Source organism: Pristiophorus japonicus, unplaced genomic scaffold (assembly GCF_044704955.1).
Source record: "Pristiophorus japonicus isolate sPriJap1 unplaced genomic scaffold, sPriJap1.hap1 HAP1_SCAFFOLD_258, whole genome shotgun sequence".
Classification (NCBI taxonomy): Eukaryota; Metazoa; Chordata; class Chondrichthyes; family Pristiophoridae; genus Pristiophorus; species Pristiophorus japonicus.
Genome location: NW_027252318.1, coordinates 200160 through 225558, shown reverse-complemented (window position 1 = coordinate 225558; position 25399 = coordinate 200160). Strand labels below are relative to the sequence as shown.

General features: G+C 46.2%; 2 protein-coding genes across 12 annotated transcripts in view; one reads left to right on the top strand and one right to left on the bottom strand.

Annotated features, from left to right (window-relative positions):
* Window positions 1-25399, bottom strand: part of LOC139247114 (zinc finger protein 432-like) — a 199772-nt gene that overhangs the window by 13566 nt on the left and 160807 nt on the right. For 4 of the 6 annotated variants that reach the window (XM_070871521.1, XM_070871518.1, XM_070871519.1 and 1 more), the window contains exon 3: window positions 14134-15904. The exons of 1 other annotated variant lie outside the window; for it this stretch is intronic. In XM_070871521.1, the coding sequence (XP_070727622.1) occupies window positions 14448-15599 (1152 nt within the window). In that variant the 5' untranslated portion in view covers window positions 15600-15904 and the 3' untranslated portion in view covers window positions 14134-14447. Of the gene's footprint in view, window positions 1-14133; window positions 15905-18894; window positions 19087-25399 lie in introns of those variants that run through there. One more of the 6 variants, XM_070871523.1, reaches the window with a different exon arrangement.
* Window positions 1-25399, top strand: part of LOC139247122 (nuclear factor 7, ovary-like) — a 640289-nt gene that overhangs the window by 523904 nt on the left and 90986 nt on the right. The window lies entirely within an intron of this gene.

The window sequence follows — 25399 nt, the reverse complement described above, 5'->3', positions numbered from 1 at the left end:
CTGAGATAAGGTGATTCCTAGAGGAACTTAGGCTTCCAATTTATTTGACAAGGTGTATCTCAACAAACAGCAATACACCAACAAAACAATCCCACTAAACGGACACAACGAAAATCTTGACACAAGTTTAGCAGTACAATGCCCAACCTCCCACCTTTCCTGGCCTAACTGAGTTGGGAGTTCCGGGGACCAGAGGTTATACTCACTACTGTGCCTTCTGCAAGTCTGGTGGTTTGTTTCTTCTATCTTCGGTGTCTTCGGACACTGGTTTTCCTTCAGTGTCGAGAGGCTTGCTGAGTTGTTGGATCACGAGGGCAGGGAACCACCCACACTACGTCAGAAACCCCTTTTTATAGCCAGATTATCCAGTCCGCCTCTCCTGCTGAAATCGATTCTTCCCATTGGTGGGCTTTGTGATTTTGAAAAATGCAGCAGTTTTAGATTATTGCGTGTTTTTTCCACTGATGTTAACCTACTCAAGGTTTGAATAGGTGTTAATTGGGTTGGCCTCCTGTAGCCATTGTGTAGGCCCTTAGGTTGTTTTGGGTTCTCTGGTTTTCTGAAGATCTGCATAATTTCCTTCCACAGTGTAAACATGGGGAAGACAATAGTCCGATAATGGCTGTGAGTCAGTCCCACAGTTTTCGAGCAAGTGCTCTCCCATTGGCTTGAAAGCTTCGGGCTGACTCTGTCACACCATTGGCCCTCCGGTGTCCTCCCCTGTTTAATCACTGCTCTGCCAAGGTCAAACTGTATCGGTTTCAATTCACAGCACAGACTGATCCCACAGCCCTTTTCCTTCTGGGTAAAATCAGGGGGGTTTCGTCCTCCCCTACATAATTGTCTGATGGGAGAGTGTAGAGAGAGCTTAGCTCTGTATCCAACCCTTGCTATACCTACCCTGGAAGTGTCTAATGGAAAGTGTAGAGGGAGCTTTGCTCTGTATCTATCCTTTCTGTACCTGCCCTGGAGTGTTTGAGGGAACAGAGTAGAGGGAGCTTTGCTCTATATCTTTCCCTTGCTGTACGTATCCATTATCCCTACTCTCTGTCTCCTGCAGTTTTGCCAATTTCCTAACCAGGTCAATAATTTTCCCCCAATTCTGTGACTTCTACCTTGAATAACAGTTTTTATGTGGGACTTTATCAAATGCCTTCTGGAAATCCATATCAATAAAATTACACCAAACTAATAGCGGATTATTTCTCCCATTGAATTATTTTTAGTATCGCTTCGCTCATTGGTATTTTCCCAATACCTTCCCTGCATCCCAAGGCTAGGAAAGACACTCTGGAAGGTAGGGGAGCTGGAACTTGTCAATGATAGTAACCGAATGTATAAAAACTGAGATAATCTAGAGTGAGAAAGGAGAAAAGGCCCCAAAATGGAGCAGTGGGTAAAGGACATCAATTAGTCTCCTATGTCTTACAGAAATAAAGAACATAAGAAATAGCAGCAGGAGTAGGTCATATCACCCCTTGAGCCTGCTCCGCCATTCAATAAGATCACAGTTAATCTTTTATCTCAACTCCACTTTCCTGCACTATCCCCATAGTCCTTGATTCCCCAAATATACAAAAATCTATCCGTCTCTACCTTGAATATACTCAACGACTGAGCTTCCACACCTCTCTGGGATAGAGAATTCCAACGATTCATCACCCTCGGAGTGAAGAAGTTTCTCCTCATCTCAGTCCCAAATGGCCGACCCCTTATTCGGAAAATGTAACACCTGGTTCTAGACTGCACAGCGAGGGAAAACATCCACCCTGTCAAGCCCTGTAAGTATTTTATATGTTGCAATGAGATCACCTCTCATTCTTCTACATTCATAAGAACATAAGAAATAGGAACAGGAGTAGGCCATACGGCCCCTCGAGCCTGCTCTACCATTTAATACAATCATGGCTGATCTGATCATGGACTCAGCTTCACTTCCCTGCCCGCTCCCCATAACCCCTTATCGTTTAAAAAAACTGTCTTAAATTTATTCAATGTCCCAGCTTCCACAGCTCTCTGAGGCAGCGAATTCCACAGATTTAAGAAGAAGAAATTTCTCCTCATCTCAGTTTTAAATGGCAGCCCCTTATTCTAAGATCATGCCCTCTAGTTCTAGTCTCCCGAATCAGTGGAAACATCCTCTCTGCATTCACCTTATCAAGCCCCCTCATAATCTTATACGTTTCAATAAGATCCCAGAGAAAAAGGCCCAGTCTGCTCAATCTCTCATAGGGCAACCCACCAACCCCCTCTGCCCCCCAGCCCCCGGCCCCCACAATCCCGGGAAGCAGTCTGGTGAACCTTCATTGCACTCCCCTATGGCAAGTATGTCCTTTCCTGGGTAAGGAGACTAAAACTGTACACAATACTCCAGGTGCAGTCTCACCAGGGCCCTAAATAACTGCAGTAAGACATCTTTACTCTTATCCTCAAATCCTCTTGTAATAAAGGCCAACATACCATTTGCTTTCTTAATTTCTTGCTGTACCTGCATGTTAATTTCCAGTGATTTGTGTACAAGGACACCCAGGTCCCTTGAACACCAACATTTCCCAATCTCTCACCATTTAAAAAGTACTCTGTTTCTCTATCTTTCCGACCAAAGTGGATAACTTCACATTTCTCCACATTATATGCCATTTTCCATGTTCTTACCCACTCACTGAGATTGTCAAAAACCCCTTGAAGCCTCTTTGCATCCTCCTCACAACTTATATTTCCACCTAGCTTTGTGTCATCAGCAAACTTGGATATTCAGGTTGAACCTCCCTGGTCCGGCAACCTCCCTGGTCCGGCATCATTCCCGGCAAGGGGTCGCGACCCACACTGGGTCCCGGGGCTGGCCGCTTCTCCTCTCCCCCCATCCCCCACCTCCCGGTCGGGTCGGAGAGGGAGCGAAGAGTGCGGTAGCCGACCGAGGCGCCGAAGCTGGGCCTGAAATGCTGTGCAGTGGGTTACTGCAGAACGCAGCCGGGTTTTTGTGCAGCATTTCGGGCCCAGCTTCAGCGCCTTGGTCGGCCGGCACACTCCTGGCTCCCTCTCCGCGCTGATCTGACTGGGGAGGGGGCAGCGGCTGGCCCCAGGTCACAGCGTGCCCCCCCGGGACACAGGACACAGCGGCCCCCCTCCCCTCCCAGGACACAGGACATATCATTCCCCCGCCAACCCGGGACACAGGAGACAACGTGCCCCCCCCCGGGACACAGGAGACAACGTGACAACGTGCCCCCCCCCCCCCCCGGGACACAGCGTGTGCAACAGCTGCACGGCACCTCGTGTTAACGGGACTCTGACGTGGATTGCAGTGAATGGAGCAGAAACCTGTCCGGAAACATTGCTGACAATGGGATTTTTAAATCTGGGGGTCTACGTAATCTCCCACGGTCTGGGAAATTCTCTGGTCCGGCAGGTTCCGAGGGTGCCGGACTGGAGAGGTTCAACCTGTGTTACATTGGGTCCCTTCATCCAAATCATTGATATAGACTGTGAATAGCTGGGGCCCAGGCACCGACCCTTGCGGTACCCCACCAGTTACAGCCTGCCAACCTGAAAATGACCCGTTTATTCCTATCCTCCGTTTTCTCTCCATTAACCAATCCTCAATCCATGCTAGTATTTTACCCACAATCGCATGGGCCCTCATTTTGTTCAATAACCTCTTGTGTGGCACCTTATCAAATGCCTTCAGTAAATCCAAATACACCCCACCCACTGATTCTCCCTTATCGAACCTACTAGTTACAACCTCAAAAACTGTATTCGCTGTTCACGATGTGGTCTCCTGTATATTGGGGAGACCAAATGCAGATTGGGTGAGCACTTTGTGGAACACCTCCGTTCAGTCCGCAAGTATGACCCTGAGCTTCCGATCTCCTGTCACTTTAATTCTCCATTCCCACTCTGACCTCTCTGTCCTTGGTGTCCTTGGTGTCCTACACTGTTCCACTGCAGCTCAACGCAAGCCCAAGGAACAGGACCCCATCTTTCGATTAGGCACTTTACAGCCTTCCGGACTCAACATCAAGTTCAACAATTTCAGACCATAATCTCTGCCCATATTTTGTTCCCTTTCCTCCCTTTTTTTTTACAAACTTCTCCCAGTTTCCCATGGCAGCTGGTAATTATTCAGGCATTCACATCCTATCTAGACTCACCTTTTGTTTCCTAACTTGTGCCATTACTTTATCAGTTTGGCCCATCATCACTTTTGTCTCTTAAACCACTTCTGCCTCCCACCCGATCACAGATATTCCCTTTTGTTCTTTCCTCCCCTCCCCCTTTCAGGACCCCAGCACTTCCTTAACAATCTGTTACATTTGAAACTTTTGCCAGTTCTGATGAAAGGTCACAGACCCGAAATGTTGACTCTGCTTCTCTCCACTGATGCTGCCTGACCCGCTGAGATTTCCAGCTTTTTCTGTTTTAAATTGATTTGTTAATTCATTCTTTTTTATGATTTTAATTTTATTATTTATTAGTTTTATCTAATTTAGTCACTAATTAAACAAAGTAGTTATAAATTAGATTGTTTGTCCGTCATCCAGTATCGGATGAGCAGAAATTTTCTCCAAATATTGGAAAGACCAAAGCCTTTATCTTTGGTCCCCGTCACAAACTGCGTTCCCGAACCACTGACTCATCCCTCTCCCGAGCATGAATCTGAGAGTGAACAAGACTGTTCACAACCTCAATGTTATATTTGACCCTGAAATGAGTTGTGCCACATATCAGCAGCATAACTAAAACTGCCTTTTCCCACCTCTGTGACATTGCCCACTTCAGGCCCTGCTTCAGCTCTTCTGCTGCTGAAACCCTCATCCATGCCTTTATTACCTCTAGACTTGACTATTCCAACTCACTCCTGGCCTCCCACATTCTACACTACAGAAACTTGAGGTCATCCAAAACTCAGCAGCCCGTCCTAACTCGCACCAAGTCACGATCTACATTGGCTCCCGGTTAAACAACGCCTCGATTTCAAAATTCTCATCCCTGTTTACAAATCACTCTTTTTCAGCCTCACAACCCCACGAGACGTCTGCGCTCCCCAACTCCTGCCCTCTTGAACATCCCTCATTATAATCGGTCAACCAGCAGTGGCCGTGCCCTCAGCTGCCTGGGCCCCAAGCTCAGGAACTCCCTAAACCTCTCCCTCTCTTTCCTCCTTTAACACGCTCCTTAAAACCTGCCCCTTTAAACAAGCTTTTGGTCATCCGCCTTAATTTCTTCTTTTGTGTCTGGGTATTAAATGTATGTGTTGTGTCTGTAACGCTGCTGTGAAGCCCTTGGGACGTGTTGCTCTGTTAAAGGCACTATATAAATACAAGTTGTGATTCCAGCAATGGACAGTTTGTCAGCCCGCGGAGGGACTAAGCCTGTCCAACTCACCAACCAATCAGCGGCCTGAAGCACCGTGACGTCATTATCCCTCAGCAGATTCTGCCCCAAGATGGCGGCCGTTGCCGGGGGCCTGTCACCGGGAGAAAGCCCCGCAGCTGCCCCCTGGGGACCCCGCTCGGGGCAAACGCCGGAGCCTCAGGTTTTTGTTTAGGGCCTGAGGCCTATCCCGGGTGTTTAGAAAGCCTCCCCGCCAGTTCCAGGGCTCCCCTGCGCCCCGCTGCCGCTTCCTCCTCCTCCCCGCTCCAGAATCTTCTCTTCGCCTCCGGCCGTTGGGCGACGCGCGCAATTGAGCGGCACCTGACCCGGGCCTACGGCCTGATTGACAGGAGCTCCCGACCAATGAGATCGCGGGAACAGTGGGCGGGCGGTGGAGGGTGACGCACGCTGGAACGTGCAGACGTCATGACGACAATACAACTTGGTTCTCCTGAATGAGGGAGGCTGTGGGGGAGGGTCAAGGTTGATGTGATTCTGTGCTGACCCTTGACCTCCCTTGCTCCCCAGTGCAGACCAGGAGAGGTTGCACATTCCAGCTGCTCACTGTGGGGGTTGTCAGCGGATCTCAGCCTGGGCTGCAGTTGGGGAGACTGCAGTTAACCTCAGTGCCCTGGGCTCCTGCTACTGATCACTGTCCACTCACCCCAGCAGCAAAGGCCAAGTCTGCAAAGGGGACGTTGTTTTGGACTGTGATGCCCCCAAGGGTGAATAAGCTGCCAACAATCACTGCATACCCTCACACATTGGCCCTTTGGACGGGCGCCAGAAGGCAATCAGTGACTGTGGAACTCCTCACTGTAGAGGAATAGGAGGATATGTTGATAAGGTGGGAGGAGGGTCGTGTGAAGTTTAAACCCTGACATGGACCAGTTGGGCTGAATGGCCTGTTTCTGTGCTGTGTTCTTTATAATACCATGAAAGGTTAAATCAAGGGAATCAGCAAAAACAAAAACTTGTATTGATATAATGCCTTTAATGTGTAAAATGTCCCAAGGATTTTCACAGAGTATTATAAGACAAAAACTTGACACCAAGCCACATAAACAGATATCAGGACAAGTGACCAAAAGCTTGGTCAAAGACATAGGTTTTCAGGAGAAGATTAAAGGAGAAATGAGAGGTGGAGCGGTTTTAGAGATTGGGATCGAGGCAACAGAAGGTTGAGTGATTACCATCAGGGATGCTGAAAAAGGCAGAATTAGAGGAGAGCAGATATCTCAGCGTTTGTGGGGCTGGGGGAGATTACAGAGATAGGGAGGGACGAGGCCATGGAGGGATCTGAAAACAAGCATGAAAATGTTGAAATCGAGGCGTTGCTTAACCAGGAAGAATGTAGGTCGACGATGTTTCCCCAGCATTCTAGGCACACTGGCCTTCCCTCGTTCACCTGGACCTTGCTGGCTGCGATATTTCATCCTGCGACCTCACTTCCACTTGCTTCTGCAAAAAAAAACAAAAGGAAAAATAGCACCGCTCTGTGAGAGGTCTTCCCTCCACAGCTAAAACTTAGGTTATATGGATTATATTGTCTGATATAAACCAACCCCACAGTCACTGACACCAATCCCCTCCTGTCTGATATAATGTTGTGAAAGACAGTGGAAGGCCAGAAGATTGGGAATTTTTTAGAAACCAGCAAAGGACGACAAAAAATTGATAAAGACAGAAAAGATAGCATGAGAACAAACTAGCAAGAAATATAAAAATGGACAGTAAGAGCTTCTACGTGTATAGAAAAAGGAAATCTGTAGCTAAAGTAAACGTTGGTCCCTTAGAGGATGAGACTGAAGAATTAATAACGGGAAACACGGAAATGGCAGAGATTTTGAACAAATATTTTGTATTTTTCTTCACGGTAGAGGACACTAAAAACATCCCAACAGTTGATAATCAAGGAGCTATTGCAGTGGCGAGGGTGGGGTGATGGGGGGACTTAAAACAGTCACTATCACTAGAGATAAAGTACTCAGCAAACAAATGGACTAAAGGTGGACAAATCCCCCGGACCTGATGGCATGCATCCTAAGGTCTTAAAAGAAGTGGCTGCAGAGATAGTGGATGCACTGGTTGTAATCTGCCAAAATTACCTGAATTCTGGAGAGGTCCCAGCAGACTGGAAAACTGCAAATGTAACACCCCAATTCAAGTAAGGAGGGAGGCAGAGGGCAGGAAACCATAGACCAGTTAGCCTACCATCGGTCATTGGGAAAATACTGGAATCCATCATTAAGGAATTAGTAGCAGGACATTTAGAAAATCATGTTGCAGTCAAGCAGAGTCAGCATGGATTTATGAAAGGGAAATCATGGTTGATAAATTTGCTGGAGTTGCTTGGCGATGTAATGAGCAGAGTGCATAAAGGAATACCAATTGAAGTTGTATATTTGCATTTCCAGAAAGCATTCAATAAGGTGCCACACAAAAGGTTATTACACAAGCTAAGAGCTCACGGGATTGGCGGTAATATATCAGAATGGATAGAGGATTGGCTAAGCAACAGAAAACAGAGAGTCCGTATAAATGGGTCATTTTCCGGTTGGCAAACTGTAACTAGTGGGGTGCTGCAGGGATCAGTGTTGGGACCTCAACTATTTACAATTTATATTAATGCCTTGGATGAAGGGATCAAGTGTAACACAGTCAAATTTGCTGATGATACAAAAATAGATCGGAAACCAAGTAGTGAGGAGGATGCAAAGAATCTACAAAGTGATATCGATAGGATAATGAGGTACCAACATATAGGTAAGAAATGGGATGAGGTCCAACAAGCTGAATTTAGGGAGTGAGGAGTTAAATTAAAAAGTAGGACCTCAAATGTAGTAATCTCAGGATTGCTACCAGTGTCACGTGCTAGTCAGAGTAGAAATAGCAGGATAGTTAAGATGAATACATTTCTTGAGGAATGGTGCAAGAGGGAGGGATTCAAATTCCTGGGATATTGGAACCGGTTCTCGGGGAGGTGGGACCAGTGCAAACGGTCTGCACCTGGCAGGACCGGAACCGATGTCCGAGGGGGAGTGTTTGCTAGTGCTGTTGGGGAGGGTTTAAACTAATACAGCAGGGGGATGGGAATCTTTGCAGGGAGACAGAGGAAGTTAAAATGGGGGAGAAGCAAAATGTAGAAAGGAGATAAGGAAAAGTGGAGGGCAGAGACATCAAAGGCAAAATTCAAAAAGGGCCACATTACAACATAATACTAAAAGAACAAAGAGTGTTAAAAAAACAAGCCTGAAGGATCTGTGTCTCAATGCGAGGAGCATTCATAATAAGGCGCAGTTAGCTGTTAACGGATATAATATAATTGGGATTACGGAGACATGACTCCAGGGTGACCAAGGCTGGGAACTCAACATCCAGGGGTATTCAATATTCAGGAAGGATAGACAGAAAGGAAAAGGAGATGGGGTAGTGTTATTGGTTAAAGAGGAGATTAATGCAATAGTAAGGAACGACATTAGCTTGGATGATGTGGAATCTGTATGGGTAGGGCTGCAGAACACCAAAGGGCAGAAAACGCTAGTGGGACTTGTGTACAGACCACCAAGCTGTAGTTGTGAGTTTGGGGATGGCATCAAACATGAAATTAGGGATGCATGCAATAAAGGTACGGCAGTTATCATGGGTGACTTTAATCTACATATAGATTGGGCTAACCAAACTGGTAGCAATACGGTGGAGGAGGATTGCCTGGACTGTAAAAGGGATGGTTTTCTCGACCAATATGCCAAGGAACCAACTGAAGAGCTGGCCATCCCAGACTGGATGTTGTGTAATGAGAGAGGATTAATTAGCAATCTTGTTGTGCGAGGCCCCTTGGGGAAGAGTGACATTAATATGGTAAAATTATTCCTTAAGATGGAGAGTGACACAGTTAATTCAGAGACTAGGATCCTGAACTTAAAGAAAGGTACCTTCGATGGTATGAGACGTGAATTGGCGAGGATAGACTGGCGAATGATACTTAAAGTGTTGATGGTGGCTAGATAATGGCAGACATTTAAAGATCACATGGATGAACTTCAACAATTGTACATCCCTCTCCGGCGTAAAAATAAAATGGGGAAGATGGCTCAACCGTGCTAACAAGGGAAATTAGGGATCGTGTTAAATCCAAGGAAGAGGCATATAAATTGGCCAGAAAAAGTAACAAACCTGAGGACTGGGAGAAATTTAGAATTCAGCAGAGGACAAAGGGTTTAATTAGGAGGGGGAAAATCATCATCATAGGCAGTCCCTCGAAATGAGGATGACTTGCTTTCATGCCAAAATAGGATGAGTTCACAGGTGTTTTAATAAAGGACCTAATATTCCAGGTCCTGAACTACATCCTGAAGAGTGGATGGATTTTTTTAACATTTGATGGCCGTTGCACAGAAGCCACCACATGGCTTGACAGAGCTAGGTCTCGGTCCAGTGGCAAGGATTAACCAGGACTGGAGACCAGCTCTGCTGCATGGACCTAGTGCACACACATATCGTAGTGTGGGCTGGCCTGTGCTGCCTCTGGGCCCCTGGCCCCGAACTCACACCTCTCCTGGGCTCCAATCACGTCCCTCCACAGTCTCTCGCCACTTCTTCGCTGCTCCTGCTGCACCGACCCATGGTCCAATCATCAACCTGGACCTTGATGACATCACTCTTTGCTACCTTCACAGCTCGCGCTGCTCCCTGAAGCTGCATGCCTCCACGCTGCTCCCTGGGCCGCACGCTGCTCCTTTTATGACCCCGACCTGCCATAACATACCCTGATCTTCCATTACAACAGTGACTACACTCCAAAAGTACTTCATTGGCTGTAAAGCGTTTGAGACGTTTGGTGGACATGAAAGGCACTATATCAATGCAAGTCTTTCTTAATACAAAAGCAAAATACTGCAGATGCTAAAGTCTGAAATAATAACAAACTGCTGGAAATTTCAGCAGGTCAGGCAACATCTGAGAGAAAAAATAGAGTATAAGAACATAAGAATTAGGAACAGGAGTAGGCCATCTAGCCCCTCGAGCCTGCTTCGCCATTCAATAAGATCATGGCTGATCTGGCCGTGGACTCAGCTCCACTTACCCGCCCGCTCCCTGTAACCCTTAATTCCCTTATTGGTAAAAAATCTATCTATCTCTGACTTGAATACATTCAATGAGCTAGCCTCAACTGCTTCCTTGGGCAGAGAATTCCACAGATTCACAACCCTCTGGGAGAAGAAATTCCTTCTCAACTCGGTTTTAAATTGGCTCCCCCGTATTTTGAGGCTGTGCCCCCTAGTTCTAGTCTCCCCGACCAGTGGAAACAACCTCTCTGCCTCTATCTTGTCTATCCCTTTCATGATTTTAAATGTTTCTATAAGATCACCCCTCATCCTTCTGAATTCCAACGAGTAAAGACCCAGTCTACTTAATCTATCATCATAAGGTAACCCCCTTATCTCCGGAATCAGCCTAGTGAATTGTCTCTGTACCCCCTCCAAAGCCAGTATATCCTTCCTTAAGAAAGGTGACCAAAACTGCACACAGTACTCCAGGTGCGGCCTCACCAATACCCTATACAGTTGCAGCAGGACCTCCCTGCTTTTGTACTCCATCCCTCTCGCAATGAAGGCCAACATTCCATTCGCCTTCCTGATTACCTGCTGCACCTGCAAACTAACTTTTTGGGATTCATGGCAGCGGCCGCGTGGACTAATGGATAAGGCGTCTGACTTCGATTATAACCGCGAAGTTATCGGAAGATTGCAGGTTCGAGTCCTGCCGCGGTCAACTTAGCTTGCTGCGTGAAATTTAACTTTCTCAAAAGAGTTTCAAAAAAAAAAACTCAAAAGAGTTTCATGCACAAGGACCCCCAGGTCCCTCTGCACCTCAGCATGTTGTAATTTCTCCCCATTCAAATAATATTCCCTTTTACTGTTTTTTTTCCCAAGGTGGATGACCTCACACTTTCCGACATTGTATTCCATCTGCCAAACCTTAGCCCATTCGCTTAACCTATCCAAATCTCTTTGCAGCCTCTCTGTGTCCTCTACACAACCCGCTTTCCCACTAATCTTTGTGTCATCTGCAAATTTTGTTACACTACTCTCTGTCCCCTCTTCCAGGTCATCTATGTATATTGTAAACAGTTGTGGTCCCAGCACCGATCCCTGTGGCACACCACTAACCACCGATTTCCAACCCGAAAAGGACCCATTTATCCCGACTCTCTGCTTTCTGTTCGCCAGCTAATTCTCTATCCATGCCAATACATTTCCTCTGACTCCGCATACCTCTATCTTCTGCAGTAACCTTTTGTGTGGCACCTTATCGAATGCCTTTTGGAAATCTAAATACACCACATCCATCGGTACACCTCTATCCATCATGCTCGTTATATCCTCAAAGAATTCCAGTAAATTAGTAAAACATGATTTCCCCTATGAGAGGAAGCTTGCAGGAAACATAAAAACTGACTGCAAAAGCTTCTATAGATATGTGAAGAGAAAAAGATAAGTGAAAACAAACGTAGGTCGCTTGCAGTCAGAATCAGGTAAATTTATAATGGGGAACAAAGAAATGGCAGGCCAATTGAACAAATACTTTGGTTCTGTCTTCACTAAGGAAGACACAAATAACCTTTCAGAAATATTAGGGGACCGAGGGTCTAGCGAGAAGGGGGAACTGAAGGAAATCCTGATTAGTCAGGAAATTGTGTTACGGAAATTTATGGGATTGAAGGCCGATAAATCCCCAGGGCCTGATAGACTGCATCCCAGAGTACTTAAGGAAATGGTCCTAGAAATAGTGGATGCATTGGTGGTCATTTTCCATTATTCTATCGATTCTGGATCAGTTTCTATAGATTTAAGGGCAGCGAGTGTAATACCACTTTTTTAAGAAGTGAACGAGAAAACCGAATTAAAGACCGGTTAGCCTGACATCAGTAGTGGGGAAAATGTTGGAATCAATTATTAAAGATGTAACAGCAGCGCATTTGGAAAGCAGTGACAGGATCGGTCCAAGTCAGCATGGATTTATGAAAGGGAAATCATGCTTGACAAATCTTCGAGAATTTTTTGAGGATGTAACTAGTAGAGTGGACAAGGGAGAGCCAGTGGATGTGGTGTATTTGTACTTTCAAAAGGCTTTTGATAAGGTCCCACAAAAGAGATTAGTGTGCAAAATTAAAGCACATGGTATTGGGGGGTAATGTAATGACGTGGATAGAGAACTGGTTGGCAGACAGGAAGCAAAGAGTAGGCATAAATGGGTCCTTTTCAGAATGGCAGGTAGTGACTAGTGGGGGAACCGCAAGGTTCAGTGCTGAGACCTCAGATATTCACAATATACATTAATGATTTAGACAAAGGAATTGAATGTAATCTCTCCAATTTTGCAGATGACACTAAACTGGGTGGCAGTGTGAGCTGTGAGCAGGATGTTAAGAGGCTGCAGGGTGGCTTGGACAGGTTGCATGAGTGGGCAAATGCATGGCAGATGCAGTATGATGTAGATAAATGTGAGGTTATCCAATTTGGTGGCAAAAACACGTAGGCAGAATATTACCTGAATGGTGACAGATTCGGAAAAGGGGAGGTGCATCGAGACCTGGGTGTCATGGTGCATCAGTCATTGAAAGTTGGCATGCAGATCCAGCAGGCAGTGAAGGCGGCAAATGGCATGTTGGCCTTCATAGCTAGGGGATTTGAGTATAGGAGCAGGGAAGTATCATTGCAGTTGTACAGGGCCTTGGTAAGGCCACACCTTGAATATTGTGTACAGTTTTGGTCTCCTAATCTGAGGATGGACATTCTTGCTATTGAGGGAGTGCAGCAAAGGTTCACCAGACTGATTCCTGGGATGGCAGGCCTGACATATGAAGAAAGACTGGATTGACTAGGCTTATATGCACTGGAATTTAGAAGAATAAGAGTGGATCTCATAGAAACACAAAATTCTGACGGGATTGGACAGGTTAGATGCAGGAAGAATGTTCCGGATGTTGGGGAAGTCCAGAACCAGGTCTCACAGTCTAAGGATAAGGGGTAAGCCAATTAAGACTGAGATGAGGAGAAACTTCTTCACTCAGAGAATTGTGAACCTGTGGAATTCTCTACCACAGAAAGTTGTTCAGGCCAGTTCGTTAGATATATTCAACAGGGAATTAGATGTGGCTCTTACAGCTAAAGGGATCAAGGGGTATGGGGAGAAAGCATTGAATGGTGGTGCAGGCTCGAAGGGCCGAATGGCCTACTCCTGCACCTATTTTCTATGTTTCTATAACGGGCAAAAATCTGGCAGATGGACCATAATGTGGTAAAATGTCAGGTTATCCCCTTTGGTAGGAAAAAGAAAAAACATTATTTAAATGGGGATTATTGCAAAATGCTGTAGTACAAAGGGATCTGGAGGTTCTTCTACATGAAACTCAAAAAGTTAGCATGCAAGTACAGCAAGTAATCAGGAAGGCAAATGCAATGCTGGCTTTTATTGCAAGAGGGATGGAGTATGAAAGTAGGGAAGTCCTGCTACACCTGTACAGGGCATTGGTAAAACCACACCTGGAGTACTGCGCACAGTTTTGGTCTGGACTTGTCTCTATTCCCGTGCCGAGGGGATTGCTGCACCAGATGGGAGGGGCAACATTTGGGGACACGAATTCCCCACCAATTCCCATTCCCCTTCTTTCTGGTGGATAATGGAGGGGCCACTGTGTGTAACGTGCAAGTCAGGAAGAATTGTCAGTAAGCTCTTTCGAATTGGACATTTTATTCAGTAGAAACTTTCACACACTATTGCAGATTTTGTACCAAAGATCAATTTAGGATTAAAGTAAAAGTTCATAATTTTATTGCAAGCTAACTTTCTGTTGAGAGTTGCTGAATTAAGGGGAAAGATAACACACTGTGTTTCTTAAATGGACACTGCAGCCCCGAGAACACAATCAGCAATATATCCAGAATATTAAAGTCCAGCCCAGTTATAGGGTTATCAGCAGAAACAAACCCCAACTGTCAGAATGAACATGGTTCAATCAGGATGTGATTAACAGCAGTAATAACAGCAGATTCCAACCCCTGCAGTCACTTGTGAACTCGCTGGTGTGTCAGCAGGTGGGATGACTGAGTGAATCCCTTCCCACACTCTGAGCAGGTGAATGGCCTCTCCCCAGTGTGAACTCGCTGGTGTATCAGCAGGGTGGATGACCGAGTGAATCCCTTCCCACACTCTGAGCAGGTGAATGGCCTCTCCCCAGTGTGAACTCGCTGGTGTATCAGCAGGTCGGCTGAACATGTGAATCCCTTCCCACACTCAGAGCAGGTGAATGGCCTCTCCCCGGTGTGAACTCGCATGTGTATCAGCAGGCTGAATGACCGAGTGAATCCCTTCCCACACTCTGAGCAGGTGAATGGCCTCTCCCCAGTGTGAACTCGCTGGTGTTTCCGCAAGTTGGATGACTGAGTAAATCCCATCCCACACTCAGAGCAGGTGAATGGTCTCTCCCCAGTGTGAACTCGCCGGTGAGCTACAAGTTGGGATGACCCAGTGAATCCCTTCCCACTCTCTGAGCAGGTGAATGGCCTCTCCCCAGTGTGAACTCGCTGGTGTGCCAGCAGGGTGGATGACCGAGTGAATCCCTTCCCACACTCAGAGCAGGTGAACGGCCTCTCCCCAGTGTGAACTCGCTGGTGTCTCAGCAGGTTGGCTGAAAATGTGAATCCCTTCCCACACTCTGAGCAGGGGAATGGCCTCTCCCCAGTGTGAACTCGCTGGTGTGCCAGCAGGTTGGATGACTGAGTAAATCTCTTCCCACACTCAGCGCAGGTGAACGGCCTCGCCCCAGTGTGAGTGCGTTGGTGTGACTGCAGGTGGGATAATCGAGTGAATCCCTTCCCACACTCTGAGCAGGTGAACGGCCTCGCCCCAGTGTGAACTCGTTGGTGTGCCAGCAGGGTGGATGACCGAGTGAATCCCTTCCCACACTCTGAGCAGGTGAACGGCCTCGCCCCAGTGTGAGTGCGTTGGTGTGACTGCAGGTGGGATGATCGAGTGAATCCCTTCCCACACTCTGAGCAGGTGAACGGTCTCTCCCCAGTGTGACTGCGTCGATGAATTTCCAGCTCAGACGGTGATCTGAATAGCTTCCCACAGTCACCACATTTCCACGGTTTCTCCATGGTGCGGGTGTCCTTGTGACTCTCCATGGTTGGACGATGGGTTGAAGACTCGCCCATGCACACAACACGTTTACAGTTTCTTCGCGCTTTGAATGGTGCGATGATTTTTCAGGCTGTGTAATTGGTTAAAGCTCTTTCCACAGGCAGTGCACTGGAACACTCACTCGGGTGTGTGTGTCTCGGTGCCTTTCCAGTCACACTGATGTTTGAAATCTTTTCCAACAGACAGAACAGACAAACATTTCTCCTTCCACTTTCAAAGGCCGATGATATTCAGGTCCTGATGAATCGATTGACTCCGTCAGATCTTGACGTGATGTTTGGTTTGTGTTTCCTGTCTGAAAATCTCCCCTTCTAATATTCTGTAAAAGGAGATAATAAAAGGTTACCGCACAAGATAATAGTTCACGGGGTTGGGAGTAATATATTTGCATGGATAGGATTGGTTAACTAACAGAAAACAGAGATTCGGGATAAATTCTCGGGTTGGCAATCAGTAACTAGTGGGGTGCTGCAGGAATCAGTGTTGGGACCCCAACTATTTACAATCTAGATTAATGAATTGGATGAAGGGACCGAGTGTAATGTTGCCAAGATGGGAGGAAATGTAATGTGCGAGGAGGACACAAAAAACCTGCAAAATGACAGACAGGCTAAGTGAGTGGGCAAAAATTTGGCAGATGGAGTATAATGTTGGAAAGTGTGAGGTTATGCACTTTGGCAGAAAAAAATTCGAAGAGCATGTTATTATTTAAATGGAGAAATATTTGCAGTACAGCAGGACCTGGGGAGTCCTGCTGCATGAAACACAAAATGTAAGTATGCGGGTACAGCAAGTGAACAGGAAGGCCAATGGAATCTTGGCCTTTATTGCAAAGGGGATGTTGTATAAAAGCAGGGATGTCTTGCTACAGTTATACGGGGTATTGGTGAGGCCACACCTAGAATACTGCATACAGTTTTGGTTTCCATATCTAAGAAAGGAGATACTTGCTTTGGAGGCAGTTCAGAGAAGGTTCACAAGGTTGATTCCGGAGATGAGGGGGTTGACTTATGAGGAAAGGTTGAGAAGGTTGGGCCTCTACTCATTGGAATTCAGACGAATGAGAGATGATTTTATCGAAACGTGTAAGATTATGAGGGAGCTTGACAAGGTGGATGCAGAGAGGGTGTTTCCACTGATAGGGGAGACTAGAACTAGAGGTCATAATATTAGAATAAGGGGCCGCCCATTTAAAACAGAGATGAGGAGGAATGTCTTCCCTCAAAGGGTTGTAAATCTGTGCAATTCGCTGCCTCAGAGAGCTGTGGAAGCTGGCTCATTGAATAAATTTAAGACAGAGAAAGACAATTTCTTAATCGATAAGGGAATAAGGAGTTATGGGGAGCAGACAGAGAAGTGGACCCGAGTCCATGATCGGCTCAACCATGATCGTATTAAATGGTGGAGCAGACTCGAGGGGCCGCATGGCCTACTTCTTCTTATGTTCTTATGCTGACTCTGGCTGGGTTCAGTTCTACACTCACTGGTTCCCCTTCCTCCCCTCCCCTGATGGTGCTGACTCTGGCTGGGTTCAGTTCTACACTCACTGGTTCCCCTCCCTCTCCCTCCCCTGATGGTGTTGACTCTGGCCGAGTTCAGTTCTACACTCACTGGTTCCCCTCTCTCTCCCCTGATGGTGCTGACTCTGGCTGGGTTCAGTTCTTCAATCACACGTTCACCACTCTCTGCTCCCCTGATGGTGCTGACTCTGGCTGGGTTCAGTTCTTCAATCACACGTTCACCACTCTCTGCTCCCCTGATGATGCTGACTCTGGCTGGGTTCAGTTCTTCAATCACACGTTCCTTTCTCTCTCCGCCCCTGAAGGTTCTGACTCTGGCTGGGTTCAGTTCCACACTCACTAGTTCCTCACCTCCCCTGAAGATGCTGACTCTGGCTGGGTTCAGTTCTGCAATAACTGGGGGGTTTCCTCTCTCTCTCTCTCTCCTCCTCTGAAGTGCTGGCTATCTTAGATCTGGTCCTGTGTAATGAGATAGGATTAATAAACAATCTCCGAATAAAGGAGCCCCTTGGAATGAGTGATCATAGAGTGGTTGAATTTCAAATTCAGATGGAGAGCGAGAAATTTGGATCTCAAACCAGTGTTCTAAGCTTAAATGATGGAGACTACAAAGGTATGAGGGCAGATTGGGCAAAAGTGGACTGGGAAAATAGATTGAAGTGTAGGACGGTTAAAGTGTAGGGCCAAATTACAGCAAAATTCTAAAGGGGCAAAGTGTGTTAAAAACACAAGCCTGAAGGCTCTGTGCCTCAATGCGAGGAGTATTCGGAATAAGGTGGATGAATTAACTACACAGATAGCTGTTAACCGATATGATGTAACTGGCATCACGGAGACATGGCTCAAGGGTGACCAAGGATGGGAACTTACCATCCAGGGGTATTCAACATTCAGGAAGGATAGACAGAATGGAAAAGGAGGTGGGGTGGCATTGCTGGTTAAAGAGGAAATTAACGCAATAGTAAGGAAGGACATTAGCTTGGATGATGTGGAATCAGTATGGATGGAGCTACGGAATACCAAAGAGCAGAAAACGCCAGTGGGAGTTATGTACAGACCACCAAACAGTAGTAGTGAGGTTGGGGGCAGCACCAAATAAGAAATTAGGGATGCGTGCAATAAAGGTACAGCAGTTATCATGGGCGACTTTAATATACATATTGATTGGGCTAACCAAACTTGTAGCAATGCGGTGGAGGAGGATTTCCTGGAGTGTATTAGGGATGGTTTTCGAGACCAATATGTCGAGGAACCAACTAGAGAGCTGGCCATCCTAGACTGGGTGATGTGTAATGAGAGAGGACCAATTAGCAATCTTGTTGTGCGAGGCCCCTTGGGGAAGAGTGACCATAATATGGTAGAATTCTTTATTAAGATGGAGAGTGAAACATAATTAAGGTGAAGATAGGCACATTTTTGAGCGATAAGGGAGTAAAGGGTAATGGTGAGTGGACGGGGAATTGGAACCTAATCCATGATCGGATCAGCAATTATCTTATTGAATGGGGAGCAGGCTCAAGGGGCCAAATGGCCTACACCTGCTCCAATTTCTTGTGTTCTAGACAGTTTCCCCTCCACTTCCAGTTTTCACCACCGATTCTGGCTGGGTTCAGTTCTACACTCACTGGTTCCCCTCCCCTGAAGGTGCTGACTCTGGCTGGGTTCAGTTCTACACTCACTGGTTCCCCTCCCCTGAAGGTGCTGACTCTGGCTTGGTTCAGTTCCAGACACTGACATCATTCACATTGTTCCTGCACCAACATGGCCGCACATGCGCTTTGCTACTCACTGAATATAGATAGCAGACCGTTGAACCTGACTTCCTACACCAAAATGTCCGCCGTTAGCCTGGGCCTGTGACCGGGAGAAAGCCCCGAAGCTGCAACCGCCGATATTCCGGTTATTATTTCAGGCTTGCGGCGGGCACCGGTTGTTTATGAAGCCTCTCCAGCTCCCTGCTGGTTCATTACTCCGCTCTGCACCGATGAAAAGGACACTTCTGAGGAGCCGGCCCAAAACGTGTGGCTTCCGCCATTACCCGCACCATACATGCTCCAAAGCCCCTCCCCGCAGGACCCGCGCCTGCGCACTGAGCTCCTGTAGTCTGGGTGCGGCACATTCTTCCCCGCGGGGCATGCTGGGTACATAAGACCATGAGAAATCGGAGCAGGAGTGGGCCACCCGGACCCCCGGGCCTGCTCCCCATTCAATAAGATCATGGCTGATCTGATCATAGAGTCAGCTCCACTTCCCTGCCCGCTCCCCAGAGCCCTTTACTCCCTTAGCGCTCAAAAATCTGTCCATCTCCGCCTTAAATATATTCAATGAACCAGCCCCCATGGCTCTCTGGGGCAGAGAATTCCACAGATTTACAACCCTCTGAGAAAAGAAATTCCTCCTCATCTCAGTTTTAAATGGGCTGAGGAGAAAGGCTGCATTTGTGAATAGAACAGGATTTACTGTGATTGCATTGGACACTGAAACATGTTCATTCTGGCAGCTCTTGTTCGTTTCTGATGATCTTCATAGCCCCTATACCTGAGCTGGAAATTGATACCCTGTACAAATGTTGAATAAATTATGTGTGTTTCAAACACAGTGTTTCGAATATTTGATTGCTCCGTGATCACAGGAGACCAATTGATGTTCCATTTTAGTGCTTTTTCTTAATCTAACTTATATCACTTCTCACCTCATTTGCCTTTTATCATATCAAACCCCAAACTTGTTCTGTTTGAGGTCCTACAAGACGAATTTATGGAGCTAGGAGCTAAATTAAAAAGTAGGACCTCAAAGGTAGTAATCTCAGGATTGCTACCAATGCCACGTGCTGGTCAGAGTGGGAAGCGCAGGATAGCTCAGAGGAATACGTGGCTTGAGAAGTGGTGCAGAAGAGAGGGATTCAAATTCCTGGAATATTGGAACTGGTTCTGGGGGAGGTGGGACCAGTACAATTGATCTATACCTGGGAAGGACCAGAACCAATGCCGTAGGGGGAGTGTTTGCGAGTTCTGTTGGGGAGGGATTAGACTAATATGGTAGGGGGATGGGAACCTATGCAGGGAGACAGAGGGAAGTAGAATGGGGGCAGAAGCAAACCCATTGTAAATGTCAACAATTGTATTTAAGTGCTGTTCTGAGGGCAGTGTCATTAATTTAGAATTTTTTTACATCAACAACAATACCAGGAATCAGTGAGTGTAGGTGAACGGAGTAGGATTCAGGTGTAGAAAGTAGAAAAGTAAAAGTGGAGGGCAGAGAAACCCAAGACAAAAAGCAAAAAGGGCCACATTACAGCAAAATTCTAAAGTGGCAAAGTGTGTTAGAAAGACAAGCCTGATGGCTCTGTGCCTCAATGCGAGGAGTATTTGGAATAAGGTGGACGAATTAACTGCAGAGATAGCTGTTAACAGATATGATGTAATTGACATCACGGAGACATAGCTCCAGGGTGACCAAGGCTGGGAACTCAACATTCAGTGGTATTCAACATTCAGGAAGGATAGACAGAATGGAAAAGGAGGTGGGGTGGTGTTGCTGGTTAAAGAGGAAATTAACACAAGAGTAAGGAAGGACATTAGCTTGGATGATGTGGAATCAGTATGGGTGGAGCTACGGAATACCAAAGGGCAGAAAACGCTAGTGGGAGTTATTTACACATCACCAAACAGTAGCAGTGTGGTTGGGGACAGCATCAAATAAGAAATTAGGGATGCGTGCAATAAAGGTACAGCAGTTATCATGGGCGACTTTAATCTGCATATTGATTGGGCTAACCAACCTGGTAGCAATGCGGTGGAGGAGGATTTCCTGGCGTCTTTTACGAATGGTTTTCGAGGCCAATATGCCGAGGAACCAACTAGAGGGCTGGCCATCCTAGGCTGGGTGATGTGTAATGAGAAAGGACTAATTAGCACTCTTGTTTGCGAGGCCCCTTGGGGAAGAGTGACCATAATATGGTAGAATTCTTTATTAAGATGGACAGTGACACAGTTAATTCAGAGACTAGGGTCCTGAACTTAAGGAAAGGTAACTTCGATGGTATGAGACCTGAATTGGCTAGAATAGACTGGTGAATGATACTTAACGGGTTGACGGTGGCTTGGCAATGGCAAACATGTAACAATCACATTGATGAACTTCAACAATTGTACATCCCTGTCTGGAGTAAAAATAAAACGGGGCAGGTGGCTCAACCGTGGCTAACAAGGGAAATTAAGTATAATGTTCAATCTAAGGAGGAGGCATATCAACTGGTCAGATAAAGCAGCAAATCTGAGGACTGGGAGAATTTTATAATTCAGCAGAGGAGGACAAAGGGTTTAATTAGGAGGCGGAAAATAGAGTTTGAGAGGAAGCTTGCTTGGAACATAAAAACTGGCTGCAAAAGCTTCTATAGATATGTGAAGAGAAAAAGATTAGTGAAGACAAACGTAGGTCCCGTGCAGTCAGATTCAGATGAATTTATAATGGGGAACAAAGAAATGGCAGACCAGTTGAACAAATACTTTGGTTCTGTCTTCATGAAGAAAGACACCAATAACCTTCCGGAAATACTAGCGGACCAAGGGTCTAGTGAGAAGGAGGAGCTGAAGGAAATCCTTATCAGACGAGAAATTGTGTGAGGGAAATTGATGGGATTGAAGGCCGATAAATCCCCAGGGCATGATAGTCCGCATCCCAGAACACTCAAGGAAGTGGCCCTAGAAATAGTGAATGCATTGGTGATCATTTTCCAACAGTCTATCGACTCTGGATCAGTTCCTATGGGCTGGAGGGTTGCTAATGTAACACCACTTTTTTTAAAAAGGCGGGAGAGAGAAAACGGGTAATTATAGACCAGTTAGCCTGACATCAGTAGTGGGAAAAATGTTGGAATCAATTATTAAAGATGACATAACAGAGCATTTGGAAAGCAGTGGAAGGGTCAGTTCAAGTCAGCATGGATTTATGAAAGGGAAATAATGCTTGGCAAATCTTCTAGAATTTTTTGAGGATGGACCGAGTAAAGTGGACAAGGGAGAACCAATGGATGTGGTGTATTTGGACTTTCAAAAGGCTTTTGACAAGGTCCCACATAAGAGATTGGTGCGCAAAATCAAAGCACCTGGTATTGGGGTAATGTACTGACGGGGATAGAGAACTGGTTGGCAGACAGGAAGGAGAGAGTTGGGATAAACGAGTCCTTTTCAGAATGGCAGGCAGTGACTAGTGGGGTGCCACAGGACTCAATGCTCGGGCGCCAGCTATTTACAAGATACATTAATGATTTAGATGAAGGAACTGAGTGTAATAGCTCCAAGTTTGCAGATGACACTAAGCTGGGTGGCGGTGTGGGCTGTGAGGAGGACGCTAAGAGGCTGCAGGGTGACTTGGACAGGTTAGGTGAGTGGGCAAGCTCATGGCAGATGCAGTATAATGTGGATAAATGTGAGCTAATCCACTTTGGGGGTAAAAAACATGAAGGCAGAATATTATCTGAATGGTGGCAGATTAGGAAATGGGAGGTGCAACGAGACCTGGGTATCATGCTACATCAGTCATTGAAAGTTGGCATGCAGGTACAGCAGGTGGTGAAGAAGGCAAATGGTATGTGGGCGTTCATAGCTAGCGGATTTGAGTATAGGAGCAGGGAGGTTTTACTGCAGTTGTACAGGGCCTTAGTGAGGCCTCACCTGGAATATTGTGTTCAGTTTTGGTCTCCTAATCTGAGGAAGGACGTTCTTGCTATTGAGGGAGTGCAGCGAAGGTTCACCAGACTGATTCCCGGGATGGCAGGACTGACATATGAGGAGAGACTGGATTGACTGGGCCTGTATTCGCTGGAGTTCAGAAGGATGAGAGGGAATCTCATAGAAACATATAAAATTCTGACGGGACTGGACAGGTTAGATGCAGGAAGAATGTTCCCGATGTCGGGGAAGTCCAGAACCAGGGGACCTTATCTAAGGATAAGGGGTAAGCCATTTAGGACTGAGATGAGGAGAAACTTCTTCAATCAGAGAGTTGTTAACCTGTGGAATTCCCTACCGCAGTGAGTTGTTGATGCCAGTTCATTGGATATATTCAAGAAGGAATTAGATATGACCCTTATGGCTGAAGGGATCAAGCGGTATGGAGAAAAAGCAGGAAAGGGATACTGGGGGAATGATCAGCCATGATCTTATGTTCCCAATGTTGGGGAAGTCCAGAACCAGGGGTCACAGTCTAAGGATAAGGGGTAAGCCATTTAGGACCAAGATGAGGAGAAACTTCTTCACCCAGAGAGTGGTGAACCTGTGGAATTCTCTACCACAGAAAGTTGTTGAGGCCAATTCACTAAATATATTCAAAAAGGAGTTAGATGAAGTCCTGATTACTAGGGGGATCAACGGGTATGGCGAGAAAGCAGGAATGGGGTACTGAAGTTGCATGTTCAGCCATGAACTCATTGAATGGCGGTGCAGGCTAGAAGGGCCGAATGGCCTACTCCTGCACCTATTTTCTATGTTTCTATGGGTTAGAGGGTCTAGTGAGAAGGAGGAACTGAGGGAAATCCTTATTAGTAGGGAAATTGTGTTGGGCAAATTGATGGGATTGAAGGCCGATATATCCCCAGGGCCTGATGGACTGCATCCCAGAGTACTTAAGGAGGTGGCCTTGGAAATAGCGGATGCATTGACAGTCATTTTCCAACATTCCATAGACTCTGGATTAGTTCCTATGGAGTGGAGGGTAGATAATGTAACACCACTTTTTAAAAAAGGAGGGAGAGAAAAAACAGGTAATTATAGACCGGTCAGCCTGACATCGGTAGTGGGTAAAATGATGGAATCAATTATTTTGGATGTCATAGCTGCGCATTTGGAAAGAGGTGACATGATAGGTCCAAGTCAGCATGGATTTGTGAAAGGGAAATCATGCTTGACAAATCTTCTGGAATTTTTTGAGGATGTTTCCAGTAGAGTGGACAAGGGAGAACCAGTTGATGTGGTGTATTTGGACTTTCAGAAGGCTTTCGACAAGTTCCCACACAAGAGATTAACGTGCAAAGTTAAAGCACATGGGATTGTGGGTAGTGTGCTGACGTGGATTGAGAACTGGTTGGCAGACAGGAAGCAAAGAGTAGGAGTAAATGGGTACTTTTCGGAATGGCAGGCAGTGACTAGTGGGATACAGCAAGGTTCTGTGCTGGTGCCCCAGCTGTTTACATTGTACATTCATGATTTAGACGAGGGGATTAAATGTAGTATCTCCAAATTTGCGGATGACACTAAGTTGGGTGGCAGTGTGAGCTGTGAGGAGGATGCTATGAGGCTGCAGAGTGACTTGGATAGGTTAGGTGAGTGGGCAAATGCATGGCAGATGAAGTATAATGTGGATAAATGTGAGGTTATCCATTTTGGTGGTAAAAACAGAGAGAGACTATTATCTGAATGGTGACAGATTAGGAAAAGGGGAGGTGCAACGAGACCTGGGTGTTATGCTACATCAGTCATTGAAGGTTGGCATGCAGGTACAGCAGGCAGTTAAGAAAGCAAATGGCATGTTGGCCTTCATAGCGGGGGGATTACAATACATGGGCAGCGAGGTGTCACTACAGTTGTACAGGGCCTTGGTGAGGCCACACCTGGAGTATTGTGTACAGTTTCGGTCTCCTAACTTGAGGAAGGACATTCTTGCTATTGAGCGAGTGCAGCGAAGGTTCACCAGACTGATTCCTGGGATGGCGGGACTGACATATCAAGAAAGACTGGGCTTGTATTCACTGGAGTTCAGAAGAATGAGAGGGGATCTCATATAAACGTTTAAAATTCTGACGGGTTTAGACAGGTTAGATGCAGGAAGAATGTCCCAATGTTGGGGAAGTCCAGAACCAGGGGTCACAGTCTAAGGATAAGAGGTAAGCCATTTAGGACCGAGATGAGGAGAAACTTCTTCACCCAGAGAGTGGTGAACCTGTGGAATTCTCTACCACAGAAAGTTGTTGAGGCCAATTCACTAAATATATTCAAAAAGGAGTTAGATGTAGTCCTTACTACTCGGGGGATCAAGGGGTATGGCAAGAAAGCAGGAATGGGGTACTGAAGTTGCATGTTCAGCCATGAACTTATTGAATGGCGGTGCAGGCTCGAAGGGCCGAATGGCCTACTCCTGCACCTATTTTCTATGTTTTCTATGTTTCTATGTAAGATTTGAAATCCGTTACTTTCTGTATCAGTTAACCCGGTTTTGGAACCGATTGAATTTAACAAGCTCATCCACACATTTTACATGTGATAGCCTGTGAAATATCGTGATATTTGTCATTGTTA